General features: G+C 39.0%; 1 protein-coding gene across 2 annotated transcripts in view; it reads left to right on the plus strand.

The window, feature by feature from the left end:
* Positions 1 to 15,620, plus strand: part of CDH13 (cadherin 13) — a 752,462-nt gene that overhangs the window by 468,052 nt on the left and 268,790 nt on the right. Inside the window, exon 7 of one of the 2 annotated variants that reach the window (XM_042852124.2) lies at positions 8,891 to 9,736. The exons of the other annotated variant lie outside the window; for it this stretch is intronic. Coding sequence (XP_042708058.1) covers positions 8,891 to 9,042 — 152 coding nt within the window. The 3' untranslated portion in view covers positions 9,043 to 9,736. Of the gene's footprint in view, positions 1 to 8,890; positions 9,737 to 15,620 lie in introns of those variants that run through there. 2 annotated transcript variants of the gene reach the window in all.

The raw sequence follows: 15,620 nt of genomic DNA on the forward strand, positions 1-15,620 counted from the left end.
TGGGCTGTAGTCCACGAAAGCTTATGCTCTAATAAATTTGTTAGTCTCTAAGGTGCCACAAGTACTCCTGTTCTTTTTGCGGATACAGACTAACACGGCTGCTTCTCTGAAACCTGTCTTTAGCCTTCTCAGTGGCCTGTTAGGAGCTGTCTGACTAGGAAGCCATTTGCAAGATTCAACAACAATAACTTTATTGCTACTACATACTGATGAACAACGTTACATATTTGTATATGCAACTCCTCTACACAGCAGTTATGATGGGTGCCTCTGATAGCTGTGTTTTATAATAAATCATATTTATGAGCCAATTATTCTCTTTAATTTTTAACATGAGTATTTCTAAGCATACCTAGCATACCACCAGTTCTTGCTTTTTATTTTGTATTGGATCTGAGTTTGCGCAGAAATGGCTGCTGTTGCTGGACACTCCAAAATGCCCTGGCAACTTCCAAGATCTCTGCCATAAGGAGAGTGAGGATGTTCATACATACTCATATTGCACATGCAGTATGTATATTTATTTACTTGCCTTACATTGATAAAATTATGTTACACGGTTGATTTGTAGATAGCGGTCATTTTTTTAAACAAAAGTTAGATATGCAAGTGGTCTTCCGAATAAAGCTTCCATTTGGGGTTGTACTCTGTTTATTGTCATGATTTTAATAATATTATACACTATAAAAGTTATTGCTCTACGTTGCTGGAGATTTTGAAGGTTGCTGCTAAGCATTTACTATTTGGGATAATAACAGAGATGACTGAGTAAGAGAAATAGCTGTGTATAAGTTAAATAGGAAACTGTCAAGAAAATTCAGCCTTCATCATAAATTAGAGAGTATTTCATGTTATATGATATGAAGAATCTTCTGATTCCCACCTATATGTTTTGTGGTTCCTTATCAGAGTTTTTATTATTATTACTTGTATCTTGAGGTAAGCTGAAGTTAAGATACTATCATTTAAAAACAGAATGTTAGAAAAAAGCCATAATTCATGGCTGCATATCTCTTGTAGTCTAATATGGCTTTTAGAAAGTATAGAGTTACTTTTGATATGCATATTAATCTGCAAGAAGCATGGCCATTTTATAAAAGATGCATTATTCAGTGAAGTGTCATATATAGTCTTTTAGACCATTACTTGCCATTATAGATTTGGGAAGGTGCATGGGGAGGAGTTATAAGGAAGGTCAAGCAGAAGCTTGCAGCTTGGAGACATTAACTAAGATAATACGCTGTAAAAGAATGAATTAATCCATTTGAAGCATGACAAGGAAAAGTTTTATAAGGTCTTTGGAACATGGAAACAATCCACTACTGATCCCTCATTAAAGATTACCTTTCAGATTATCTCTCAGGTTCCCCTTGAGAAGTCCATAATGTATGGCCTCACTGCTACTATAGAGAATAAAACTCGTTAATATTTCATTTTCATAAAACAATTTGCAGCCTTCCTAGAGAAGTTTGACTATTTGGTCAAATGCCATGATCATTTATTGAATTCTGAACAGATGTTTGGTTTGATCATGTTCATGCCCCCTTTTATTCACAAACATTAGTATGAATGCTTTGGTTTTGATTGGCATAAATGTCTGGGAAACAGGTGTTCTTCATGGATGTGTGCCTCATCCAGAGGACTAGCACAAGGGGCTATGTACCACTGAACATCCTGTGCTGGGGCTTAAGTGAGACATAAGTGGTGCACAGTCCTTGTGCTGACTTTCTGCACAAGGGTGATTTTTACCTATTCTGCACATTTATATTTGAACAAGAAGACTCTATTTGTTAGATGCTACTCATCAGAAATAATTGGCTATTTTCTCATTTTAGAAGTTTGTTATCCGGTGAGAGAATATTAGTGCTGTCAACTGTTATGTTTTATTGCAAATCTCAAGATATTTGATGTTTTACTTAAAGTTCCACCTCCTGGAGGCAAACGATTGTGTGAAAATCGCACCTTTCATGTATTAAAAAAAAATTTTCTAGCCCTTATGATTGCAGAGGAAGGTTTGCAAATGTGACCTCAGTGCACTGTGAGGACTGAAAAATCAGAAGATATTTACAAAAAAAATTCAAATGTATTATTTTTTTCCAAAAAAAATACGTCCGGGTTTTCATAATTTTGGGGGCCTAACTAATAATTTTTGAAAGTTTGTGGCTGGCAATACAAGAACAGGAACAATAACATGTGACTTAAAATACTACTTTCTAATGCTGTTTGAGAATTTTTCATCAGAAAATGCCAGATTGTCAAAACTGAAACTTTTCATGGAAAATGGTCAGTTTCAGCGAATTTTTGACTTGAAAATGATTTTTAAAAGTTTCAAAATTGTTGAAATGAAAAATTCTGGGTTTTCCGTTACAAATGCCTTTCAGTTTAATTCAAGTTAATCATAATAAAATAATGTTAAGAATAAAAAATGGTCAAATCAAACTTAATGTTTCAAAATTATATCAATGAAATGTTTTGTCTGAGCCAAGCTGAATTTTTTTACATGTTTGGTTCATGATCATTTTTCCAGATGTTGACTTTTTGTCCCAATTTGGAATAGGAAATATTTTAAAATTGTTGAAAATTTTCACGGGATGGGAAAACCTTATCCCACTGTGCTCTGCTAGTCACATGCTATATATATAGTCAGAGATCCCAATCCTGCAAATATTTGAATAGTTTGGTTGATGTCAAGGTAATTGTTATGCATGTATATTGTATGCTCACACAGCTAGGCATGTATGTGCATTCTAATACCAGAAGTTTTTCAGTCACTATAGGAACACCACCTCCTGAGCACCAGTAGCTTGGTTGACTAAAGCATTCTTCTATCGATCTAACTGCATCTACATGGGAGGTTAGGGTGGCAGAGCTACGGGACAAGGGATATGCATTTTTCATATGCATGACCGTCTTAGCTATATCAACTTAAATTTTAAGCATAGACCAGGCCTAACTGTTGACTTGCAGAGTTACAAAATGTTTCCACTATATTGTCTCCAAATCTTATTTCTAATCATTCATAACTTTATGAACTCAAATGATTTTTTTGTTTAATGTTTAGCAAAGGCACTACAATGTCAACTAAGAGCATTTCGACATTAAGTTCAGGGAAGCAATATTTTGTTGATTCTCTTCACAAGTTATTCTAGGAGTATAACTCATAAATGGTTGAATTTTTCCAAAACAAAATACATTTATGAGCACAGAACAAGTGTGAAAAATTGCATCCCTGAGGAAAATTCTTTCAACATTTTTGAGAGTAAAAAGGATCTATACAGGGGACTGTTTATTCAATTTAACTACAGAAGGAACTACTATAAACTGCTATAATAAAATAGACCCACTTGGAATTCTTAAATAATTTTAGAAGAATATTCCAAGCTTTAAAAAAAAATTGATAGGACCATTTCATGTTCTATTTTATTTTACTTTATTAATGTATTGCACCTTAAGAAATACACAAGACTATGAAAACCTGCATTAATAAATAAATACCCTTTGTGTTCAAAGTCATAAACTCTTAAAGTTTAAAAGTCCTTTGTCCTAAAATTCTAAAGCCTGACTGAATAGTTACACTATGTAAATTATATTGTTAAATGCTGAATGACATGGAGCCAAATGCAATCTCCATAATTTGTATTATATAATATATAAAGTAATTTATGAAAGAAGACCGTTAGTTTATCATTCCCCTTAATTATTGGAGGTGGGTGGAATTTTATATATATCGATGAATGAATTTTAAGGCTTGTTATTTTTAAAATTGTAAGAAACAGTGAAGCAATGTTTGTATCCATTATTATTATAGTGGTATCATTCAGATTTAAGGGTTTGTTTTATTTTAGCTCTGTTCTAAACCTGGGATGTGTTACAGTTTATCTTTTAGCTGTAAAATTTCTATCCATTCCAGAGTGAAATCTATACTTCATTAAGTCAATGGGAAGTTTGCCACTGCTTGCAGTGAGATCAGGATCTAATCCCAGAAGTTAAACATGTAAAATTCTAAAGTTGTATTAATCACATTTTCAAATAGAAATCAGTTTAATACGGGAGAAATTCACCCCTGTGCAGAGGACCAGCAAAAGTTCCACGCACCACCTAAGTCCCCTATGAGACCTTAAAATGGTCCCCAAAATAACAGTAAGTAAGTCTCAGGTGGTGCATGATACTTATACTGTTCTTCTGCACAGGGGTGAATTTCGCCCTCCATGCACACAACTCTCACTTGACTCTGAATTCCAGCTCTCCCTATATATGCAGAACTCAATGGAGAGAGTAAGTTATTTAGTGTCAAATTCTGCCCTGAACATCCAAGAATAGAATGTTGCCCCTTACAATCCGTTTCTCACCGTTTTCTTTTTCACGCTGAACAGCTTCGTGTTTTTAAAATGAAACTCTATGTGCTGTTAGGTTTTTTTTAGGTAGACTGGGTCCATTAGGCATTTGTGTAACAATTGGCAATTAGTTTAAAACATTTTTAATGCCCATTATATGGTGCGAGTGTAAATCCACATTCAGTATAGCGATTGTTGAAAAGATGTGTGGTGGGCTTGTATAAACCCTACCCTGGGCCAGACAGGGGTTAAGAAGCAGTTCTGGGCCTAGGTAACTGCTATGCTGCACCTGCAGAACCTGCTTCAGCTGGAGGAGGGGAGCTTTAAAGAGAGCCAGACAGCCCAGAAGTGGGGTAATCAGGAGAGGAGGAGAGACCGATCCTGGGAGCTCCTGAGTAAGGATACAGTAGAAGTCCTGGCTGCAGGGAGAGGTCTGTAAGCAACCGCTATCCCAGGCCTAGAAGAGGCACTAGCCCCTTTCCCTGGGGCTAGGGAGCCCTTCTCTCTAACTTTGGTGGATCATTTGTGAGGTTTTTGACCATGCCTGGGACTGGGAAAGTAAGTGGTAGGAAGTTTCCCAGAATGCAAATGTGTTTGCTATCGCTGCCTCCTTTATGATCTTGGGTTGGGACTTGATGGAAGGGATAGGCCCTGGCTCTCCTACAAACCACCCTTTCATGAATGGAGTGCAAAACCCTCTTCCCCTCCCACACTTGGGGATAGAGACAAGACCTGAATCAAGAGTGTGCCACCCACAAGAGCCCTGGAGGTGGGCAGAAGACCCTTTCTTCTGTGGGGAAGTTGGATTTTATATATAAATAGTTGGACTCTTACCCCATAAGGGGGCAAACTCAACTGGTGGTCTGGCCAGAGGGCCAGCCCCTGTCACAGTAGGGTTTCTGCTACTCACTTCTAAGATATGTGAACTTGATGTGGACATTACAGAGGAGTCAAATGAAGCATACATTTGGTAAGCTTAAAGGCAGGTAGGCACTTTATTTAACTGCTTAAATAACCATCTATAGCTGTACAAGGTTAGAACATAACATAGATACCAAGCAGTATCCCAGCCCAGAGCAGTATGCATTGGTCCCATCATATAACGAAAGTTACCCTTAGCGACCCGTCCATTCTAGGCTGTGGAACTCAGTGCAGGACCAGAGACCCTAGTCCACCTCTTCCTCCTGCAAAAGTTGAGAGTCTGGATGAAGGGTACTTCAATCTATGCAACTATTTGAAGTCAACACCAAGCTCATCCGTATGCATCACAGTTGGTCTAAACCAAAGGCTTCTATAAGGGTGTAATAGCGATACACTGGCTCACAAAAAACTGTGTACTGGACACCTCTTCCACAAAGTAGCAGGAAACTAACCAATATAGCACTTGGAATCCCCACCCCTGACCCTTTGGGGAAGGTGGAATAATCCTGATGGCTCATGCTAACCTGCAGGGTGGGGAAGATTCCTTCCTGAACCCAACGGATCAGCCACTAGCCAAAGCACTGCCGGGGACATGACAGATCTGTGCATAGAGGGTATTCAGGGAATGAATCAAGAGTTGAGTGGTGGATGAGGCTGTTTGTTTGTCCAGCATTTGCTGCAGAAGTTGGAAAGTGTGTAGCAAATGAGGCAGGAGACTGCAGGAAAAGAAAGGATAGTACTATCTTTTAGACAAACACTCATGCTTAACTTTAAGAAGATGATTAGACCCAATGAAGTGTGACATTACTCACCTGCTTCAAGTTAAGTACAGATGGAAATGTTTGCAAGGTCAACACCTGAGCGACCTACTCAAAAGTATAAACAGAGTTAGGCTGGGAATGGAACCTATGAATGCTGACTCAAGTTGCTCGCTGTAACCAAAACAACAGATTATAAATAATAATTCTATAGAGAAGGGACTGTAAAGGCATTATAAAAGAACAAAGAATTCTTAGCCTAATTAGTTTACATTGAGGAACATGCTTTTTCTGTTAATTTCCGTATTTGGGAGCTCAGTGGACAATAAGGCAAACTGCTCTATGAAAATAGCTTTTTTCTGTTTCCTCTTATGAGAAACCTCAGCAGAATACCGACGCGGTATCCAAAATTACACTTTTATTTATTTATTTCCAGCTGGGGATGTAACCCAATAGATCCTATCTTTTAAAAAATATATTATAGTAACATCTCAAACCCCATGCCATATTTAGCAACTCTAGACAATCTCTCAGGGAAAATTGTAATCTATTATGAATACTTTAGGGATCTGAGAAATCTAAGCAGAAGACCTCGGGAAGGAATTCCGGATCAGGGTAGGAAACAATCCCCCCCCCAAATATCTGGATATTCAGAAAGGGCTCAGTCATAATGTAGTAATTAGAATAAGTTAAACGGCTGTCATGTGTGCTGAGCGTGGTGCATACCAGCTTCTGTTGCCGCAAGGTAGAGTAAAGTTAAACCTCTTGCTTAAGCACTGTGTGGATCTTCAAATTGCAGCAACACTGTAAAAGTGTCAGTGCTTCCTTTATTAATGTATCTACTTTGCCTCATCCACACTAGCACAGGTTTGGTTAGTCAGATGTGCTGCTGGTCCTCATAGCTCGACCCTCCACAGTGAGGCATCTCTTGAGGTGTAATTCATTAGCTCTCAGTCTCCTACTGTAGGGTTGTATGGTCCCTTCTGGGCCCAGCCCTGCTTTGGGGGGAGTGTGAAGCTGCAAGACTCCAGAGGGAGTATTGGGAAGCAGTTTACGTTGGGTGAGGCAGGGGGAAGGGAAACAAAAGTCCACAAATAAATAAAATTACAACCCACAGAAAGCTCAACATAGCTCACATTGAATTAAAAATGGTCTCCTCTGTGACACTCCCAGGAGTCCCAGCCTCCCTGAGGGAAGTTCAAGGTTCACCATACAGAGTTTCTTGACCGTGTGGCTTCCCTGGCATTTTTCTGTGGAAAGATATTCTCTGGCTTTTAGAAGTTTTGTAGGTAATTCTTACTTCTCCACCAACAGCATTAAACAAACACCACAATACATTGATTGTTTAGTAACACATTTTCATTTGTGTATTCAAACAAATTCCTGCAGCAGCTGGTAGATGATCTAACTTTCCCACATGAGATCTTTATCTGCATAGTTGAATAAACAAGTTTAGACCAAATGACCTAGAAACCTCTACCCTTCAAAAAAAAAATTGTGCTAAGAATGAGTGTTCAGTTAACTCCATTTCAACTCAGAAGTTCCATGAGGGACAAAGTCCATGAAGCCAGTGTATTACTCTTAAGGTCATTTTTTGATGTATCTAATTTGGTCTCTTTTCTAAACCATTATAGACTTGATCCTACTCTCCCAATTCAGTTATAAGGTTCAATAGTGTTTTTGCATGAGTTAGAAGTCCAGGATCAGGCTCTGTATGTAGCACATTACATAATCCAGATCCTGTCCTCCTTAAATCTACACATAGTGTTTCTGCTCTGCTGTTTCAGATCCCACAGAGATCTCACTGCAAGTCTGAATATCTTCAATGGGGCAGACTGGTGGGGATTGGGCAAGCTATTAGTAAGAGTGGTCAAGCTAGAAGATGTGCATGCTGTTCCTCTTCTGGACTTGTAGACATTAGATGAAAAAAGATAATGTAGTCACAATGTGTAATATCTTTTCTACAGAACAGCATCCTATTGGAGTCCTAGAGGCTACCATGGACAGAGGAATTCCCTTATATAGCACAACTGTAGTGAAGTTCCACTGCCAAGAAGCTGGGGTGGTAGGACTGGCTGGGATGAGAGATGGTGTGGAGAGAGAGGGCCTCTATATGATTAACCGCAGATCTCTGCAGATTTGCTAGGTTTGGAATCATAGACATGAAGGGATGGAAAGGACCTTGAGAAGTTCAGTTCCCTGCACTGTAGCAGGACCAAGCAAATCTAGATCATCTCTGAACATAAGAACAGCCATACTGGGTCAGTCCAAAGGTTCATCTAGCCCAGTGTCCTGTATTACAATAGTGGCCAATGCCATGTGCCCCAGAGGAAATGAACAAAACAGATCAAGTGGTCCTTTCCCTATTGCTCATTACCAGCTTCTGACAAACAGAGGCTAGGGACACCACCCCTGCCCATCCTGGCTAATAGGCATTGATGGCCTTATCTTCCATGAACTTACCTAGTTCTTCTCTGACGGGTGTTTGTTCAAACTGTTTTTAAAAACATTCAGTGGCGGGGATTCTATAACCTCCCTTACTTAGAAGCCTATTCCAGAGCTTAACTATCATATAGTTAGAAAGATGTTCCTAATATCTAATTTAAATAACTCTTGCTGCAAATTAAGCCCATTACGTCTTGTCCTACCTCAGTAGACATGGAGAACAATAGATCACTGTCCTCTTTATAACAGCCCTTACATATTTGACGATCGTTACCGGGTTCCTTCCCCCCACATCCCAGCCAGTCGTCTTTTCTCAAGACTAAAGACATTCATTTTTTTAACCTTTCTTCATAGGTCAGGATTTCAAAACAGTTTATTGTTTTTGTTGCTCTCGTATGGATTCTTTCTAATTTATCCCCATCTTTCCTCAAGTGTGGCACCCAGGACTGGACACAGTACCCCAGCTGAGACATCACCAGGGCCGAGAAGACCGGGACAATTATCTCCCGTGTCTTTCATACAACACTCCTGTTAATATGCCCAGAATGATATTAGCCTTTTTCACAAATGCATTACATTGTTGACTTTCATTCAATGTATGATCTACTATAACCTCCAGATCCCTTTAACAGTACTACCATATAGACAGTTATTCTCCATTTTGTAGTTGTGTGCTTCATTTTTCCTTTCTTAGTGAAGTACTTTGCACTTGTCTTTACTGAGTTTCATCTTGTTAGATTTAGACTATTTCTCCAATTTGTCATGGTTGTTTTCAGTTCTAATCCTGTCTTCCAAAGCTCACTGGAGTAACAATAGCAGTGAAGCCTCAGCAGTATGAATGGCTGCATGACCTAGCCCCGGCTGCCCAGGACCCTAGGTACATTCTCAAGTGTTGCCACCTATGCTAAATCTACACGGGATGCAATCACACCTCCCAGTTGCAGTGTAGGTATACGCTCACTGTGAACGTTTGCACCAGCTGAGAAGCTGGCCCATTATTGTGACATCTTGGTAAATTACTTAACTTCCCTGTCCCTCGTTTTAGCCATCTATGTATTATGAAGTACAGTAATTCATTGAAGTTAACTAATGTTTAAGGCATTTTGAGATCCTCTCTGTAAAATGAACTGTTGATGTACAGAGTCTTTTTATTATTAATGCAGATAGTATTACCTCTTGGTATGTCTCACAAGCATATTATAAGATGTAATTATTTTGTTGATGCTGTTGTAGATTCTTATCAATCAACAACTCTGGAATAAAAAAAACCCTAAACTCTCAAAATTATTTCATTAAAGTGTGTATCAGACTGAAAACTTTGACTGCAAAATAGAAATCAGTCATCAAACTCCCTTTTCTTGTTGCAAGATAAAAACACTGTAGTTTGTCAGCTTCTCTATTTTACTTTAAAAGAATAATGGTAAAAATAAGCAATTGCCAATCCTTCTTATCTCTGTTCATTCAGATTAAATGAACAGTGACAATCTTTGATGTGGAGTAATTTGAGTGTCGGTTAAAAGGAAAAAATAACGAAATTACTTACTACTGTAGTGGGCCATATTGATCATAGTTTATGAGCACTTAGTTTTCTCTTAGAAGCAATTGCAGATATGTTTATATTTTTCATGAAAAGAAACAACCAGTCTAATCTTAAAATCCACAAGTCCTGGAATGAATCTATTTCACTGCCTGTCTCCCTTGTGAATGTTCTTTCCTGCAGACAGTTAGCGTGGAGAGACAGGTCTGCGAATGTGCCTCATTGGTTGCTGCCAAGTTAGTGTTACAATGTATAATTTAATGAATATTTTAGTTTAATTAATTTAATTATACCCTAGTTCCGGAAATAGTTTTGCAGGTAGCCATTTAAAAAAAGAAACCTGGTCCTTCATTTAGCCCATAAACTATCCACTATGAATACTGGAGCATAAGCTAATATATTTCCCCAGCTGCCTCCCTAAACATTAAAGTGACATAAAAGGCCCAATGATCTGGAACTCTTTTTCCTTGAGATCTGTTAACAAGACTTGCAGCTGTGGCACTGGGAGAGTGAAGTTATTGGGATCTGTATTTCATGGAGTGGAATCATTTTATCACTGGATTGTCCATGTATCATTTCTTGATTGTTGTTATTCTTATTCATCCTAGGACTCTTTTTAAAACCAAAATATTAGGGTCCACATTCCCCCACCAAGGCATGTGCAGAACTCTCGTTGGGCTAAATTCTACATTGACGACAGTGGAATCGCACCAGGCATGAATTTAGCCCATTAACTTTAATGAGCATTGAGGAGGAAGAGAGACCAATGTCATTCTCTCTCTTAGAACTTCACTCTGCAATGCCAGCTTTTTTCCCCCACCCACTGATTTGTATGGGATCAGGATTGAGCCTGTAGCTAACAAGTCAGTTTGATGTTGGTTTTGAATGAACACACACTTTGAAAAACTTAGATTGCAATTGCCAATCTATAAAACACTGAGATTTTGAATACACCTTTACTTTGATTGTAATTGAATTTTAGGAGCCAGGGAAAGAGGTCTGCCTCTATCACTGTTTCTTTGTGTCCTCCTTTTCACAATTTTGTTATACAGATGGTACCTTATTATAATCACACAGGCACAGTACACGAATTTGAGGATTTCTACAAAAAGGATTTTTCCCTTCATTGGCTTCTCATTGCTTTGATGTGCTCATAACTTTTAGGAATAGTTTAGGAATAAATTTAATTATCTTGTGAAATAGTCCTCCAGAATGGGGGGGGGGGGAAGGGGAACCTAGTAGTGATAGTCAAGGACTGGCATCATTTCAGTGCATTAAATAAGCAAGTGCTACTATGACCTTTGCACGTTGTGTCTCTTTAAGTGGAAAAACAGCAAACCAGATGGAGATGTATACATTTATGATTTTGGGGTTCCCGAATATGTACACATATCCCTTTCTGAATTCCTATGTCTCATTAACATTCTTTTTTAAAGGCTGCCAGTGAATTGCAGATAATGAAAGCTCTCTATAAGCTTTGTAATTGTTCTGTTTTATGGATCCAGCACATTCTGTGTTTGTTTAGCAGAGGAGCCTTCTGGATGCTGGAATACATTGGTTAATATAATGTGGACTTGGGACATAATGCATAATGCAACAGGACTGTTTCTCTTTCTCAAATATGCTGACACAGCACAATCCACTGGCCACAAAGTTCAAGGGAATGCTGTTGCATGATTTTCCATGATCATGATAATTGACCCAGTCCTGCTATTTTGTCACAGAACAATTACACTTAAAAAAAAGGGGGGGGGGGAAAATCTGTCATTGATCAGTACTGTTACAACAATTTCATCTCAGACAAGTCCAAGAGGGATATTATTTTTTGTTGCCCCACCCCTTCTTGTTTTTAACCTATTGGGGTGGGTACCCAAATACAAAATTGAAAATTGAAATGTCTAGCTAAACATATATGACAGGTCTCCTACTTCACTTACAAATGGCCAGCCATTTTTTAAATATGCTGCACAGCTTGTAGTTAATAGAAGCTCAAAAAGATAATGAGTTCTCTATTGCAGAGCAGATGTATACAGCTCCTTTTATCATAAGGAATAGGTCTGCAGGAGAACAAATTGCAGTAAGCCTTTTGAAATGAGCAGCTTTCCTGTCATCCCTTGCTGTCTCTGATTACATGAAAAAGGGCACTATGGTAACTGAAAAGTCAGTTAGAAAGTGATTAAGTAAAAGTTAAGAAGATATCAAGTAAAATGCATGAAAGAGATGACTATTTTAGTGTGGTGGTGTTCAAAAAAAAAAGAGTGAGATGAATTAAGAGGAGATACATGTAAGCTATGGAAAAGTATTGGCTCTCCATGTGGTCAGTGGTGACCTTGGGATCGTTACTGAGAAGACAAATTCAGATAATTGCTGAGTGTTATATTTGATGTTATCAAGTTGCAGAAGAATAAAAATTAATAAAACTTGGTAATAATGATTTGCTCCCACATAGCTTTTTTTCAAACAAGCGTTGCTAAGATGGTGTAAAAAAATTAGCCAGTCTTTGCTATTGCCCTGTCATATAGGCAGGTATTGTTTAGAGATGGTAGGAGTGGAAAGTTGGGATCTGGACTCATATCCAAATCTGAATTTCCACAAGGTTTGGTGGGTTGCGGAGAAAGTGGGTTTGAATAAGGTGTCAAGTTTGAGCCTTCTCAATATTACTATACCCATTTTTGTAAAGGATCAGCTGAGGGACAGGAAGGGTTAAATATCTCGTGATGGATTCTCTGGTCCACTTCATTTAATAAAAGAAATAAAGAACTTTTCCCCCATTCAATGTTAAGAACGCAGTTGGTTGGAGAGTCATGAAGTGACCCATAAAACACACAACTGGGCCCTATGGAAACAAAAATGGAAAAAAAATGTCATAAAAACATCTTTGTCCCTCTTTCCTTTGTTTTTTGGCTGCTAGATGTTGTTCCTCATTTATGGTTACCCTGGATGTGCTTCTTCTGGCCAGAATTAATAACTGTCCAAAGGTCAAGGTGGGGTGAGGTCATATCTTTTACTGGACCAACTTCTGCTGTTGAGAGAGACAAGCTTTTGAGCAACACAGAGCTTTTCTTCAGCTCTGTGAAAGGGACTCCCAACTGCACAGCAAAATGCAAGATGGAACAGAGAGTTTAGCGTAAGTAGTTAGCGCATTTTGTAAGGGCCATTCAAGGTAGGCCCATTAACACCTCTGCAGTCACAGGACAAAAAAAGGGGGGTTAGTGGGTTACAGACAGGAGTGGCTCCGCCTGGCTCAAAAGCTTGTCTCTCTTATGGTACGTCTTCACTACCCACTGGATCGGCGGGTAGTAATTGATCTATTGGGGATCGATTTATCGCGTGTCGTCTTGACATGATAAATCGATCCCCAAACGCGCTCCCCGTCGACTCTGGACCTCCACCAGAGCGAGAGGCGGAAGCGGAGTCGATGGGGGAGCCGTGGCTGTCAATCGAGGATGCGAGGTAAATCGATCTAAGATACGTCGACTTCAGCTATGCTATTCTCATAGCTGAAGTTGCGTATCTTAGATCGATCACCCCCCACCCCCCAGTGTAGACCAGCTCTTACTGACAAAAGTTGGTCCCATAAAAGAAACTACCTCACCCACCTTGTCTCTCTCTAATATCCTGGGACCACCATGGTGACAACTACACTGCATGTCCAAAGGTCACACAGCAAGTGAGGGCACATCTACGCTTAGAACGCTGCATTGCACAGCTGCACTGATGCCCTTGTGTTGCTATAGCACTTTAATGAAGGCGCTCTACGCTGATGAGAGAGAGCTCTCCTGTCGGCAGAGTTAATCCACCTCCCCAAGAGGTGGTAGCTATGTCAGTGGGAGAAGCTGTCCCGCTGACATATCGCAGTCTATGGGGTTTTAGGTAGGTATAACTAAGTCGCTCAGGGGTGCAGATTGTTCACCCCCCTCAGCGACGTACTTATACCGATATAGGTCAGTAGTGTAGACCAGCCCTCAGTGTTAGCAGAAGGTCAGCACGTTCAGCTCTGCTGTGAGTGGAACAGACTGTACCTTCCTTCTGAGGCGTTTCATAACAAAATAAAAGCACAGCTGCCAGGTCCAGTGCCTCAGTGTGCCAAGCAGAGAGTTTATGCACTGGATTAATGTTTAGAGATTTCTTGGAGGAAAGAGAAACTCAGAAGGAGTGGGGATGTAATTGTTTCTTCATTAGTTAATGTTTTGGCATGAAATTGGGCATGGGGTAGAGCTAGACTAGAAAAAATCAAGACATCCTATAGACTCGTGAGAATTAGTTTGAATAGTAAGCTATTTGTCAAAGCCTGTAAAATGTAAGGCTGAGTTTTCAGTATATATCTTTGTTTTGAAAGTGGCGTTGCTATCCATCACACTCAAGTCACTTTGGGAAATGTTTTATTTTTAATATCACAATGGTGATTTTCCACCTACTGCTTAGAAATGATAGTCTGAAATAGTGAGATTACAGTGAAATAGTGTTTTACAGTAACCACACTCTTCCTGAGTTGTGCATTTAATGTTCCTTACATAAGTGTGGTCAAACAACAAACATCACTGTAATAGATCTTTCCCTAATTTCATTCTATGTTAGCTTTGACTGAGGAGAATAACTCTAATGCTTTAACTCTCATTGAAATCAGTGGTCCAAATATTGGCCCCACTGAATTTAATGGGCATTTTCTCTGGTTATTCTAGGGCTACATTTGGCCCCAGATTTCATTAACCTTGCAAGTCAAATGAGTGTAGTGGTTGACTTTAGTCCTAATAACACTTTGGCATTACTTTACCACTGTCCTAAACCTGTTGGGCTTAAATTCCCAGGCATGTGCATCTCCCATTTACTTTATTATTATATTTTTAAATGGCACTTGCTTAAACCCAGTCCTTAAACTGGTTGCACAATACAACAACTTGGAAAACATTGAAAAGAGGTAGTAGACCATACTCATTAGAGTCACATTTTAATGAAATTCTTAATGGCACTGGAAGTGAAAACTACTCCAAATTTGCCTGTAGCAGCTGCAGCAAACATGATACTCATTGCAATCCATTAGGCAGCCCATTATTCCCGATATACAGGTGGACCTCAATTGCCCTGCTATGAATCACTGTACTGAAGCTCTTATTCAGAAACAGCTGCCATTCTCTGTGCCACCATTTTTACTATTACATCTGCCACTAGATTAGTAAATATTGAGTACATTAATTAACAGTTAATTAAAATGACAAAGGCATAATTAATAATAAAATGTTGAAAATGTACAACTGGCTAAATTGTGTTCTGAGGTGAATCCCTGATTGATTTTAGTGAGTTTTATGCCTGTATCTCAGGATAAAATTTATCCCATTGGGTAAGATTATAATCCGTGGTTAAAAAGCAATAGGATCTATCTTATTTTCTCAGAGTCCAGTCTGGTAAATCCTTCCGGCATGGTACTCCCATGGATTTTAGCAGGAGTGCTGCACCTGGAGAAAATGCAAGATTGGGCTTTTTATTTATGGATCCATATGTAAATAGAGCTGGGCAAACTTTTTTGATAAATTGTTTTTGTCCAAAAAATGCAGTTTTAGCCAACACAAAACTATTCACCAATTTGGCATGAATAGTTTCCTCCATTCACAAAATGTCCCGAGGAAG

The sequence above is a fragment of the Chrysemys picta genome, chromosome 14 (assembly GCF_011386835.1).
Source record: "Chrysemys picta bellii isolate R12L10 chromosome 14, ASM1138683v2, whole genome shotgun sequence".
Classification (NCBI taxonomy): Eukaryota; Metazoa; Chordata; order Testudines; family Emydidae; genus Chrysemys; species Chrysemys picta.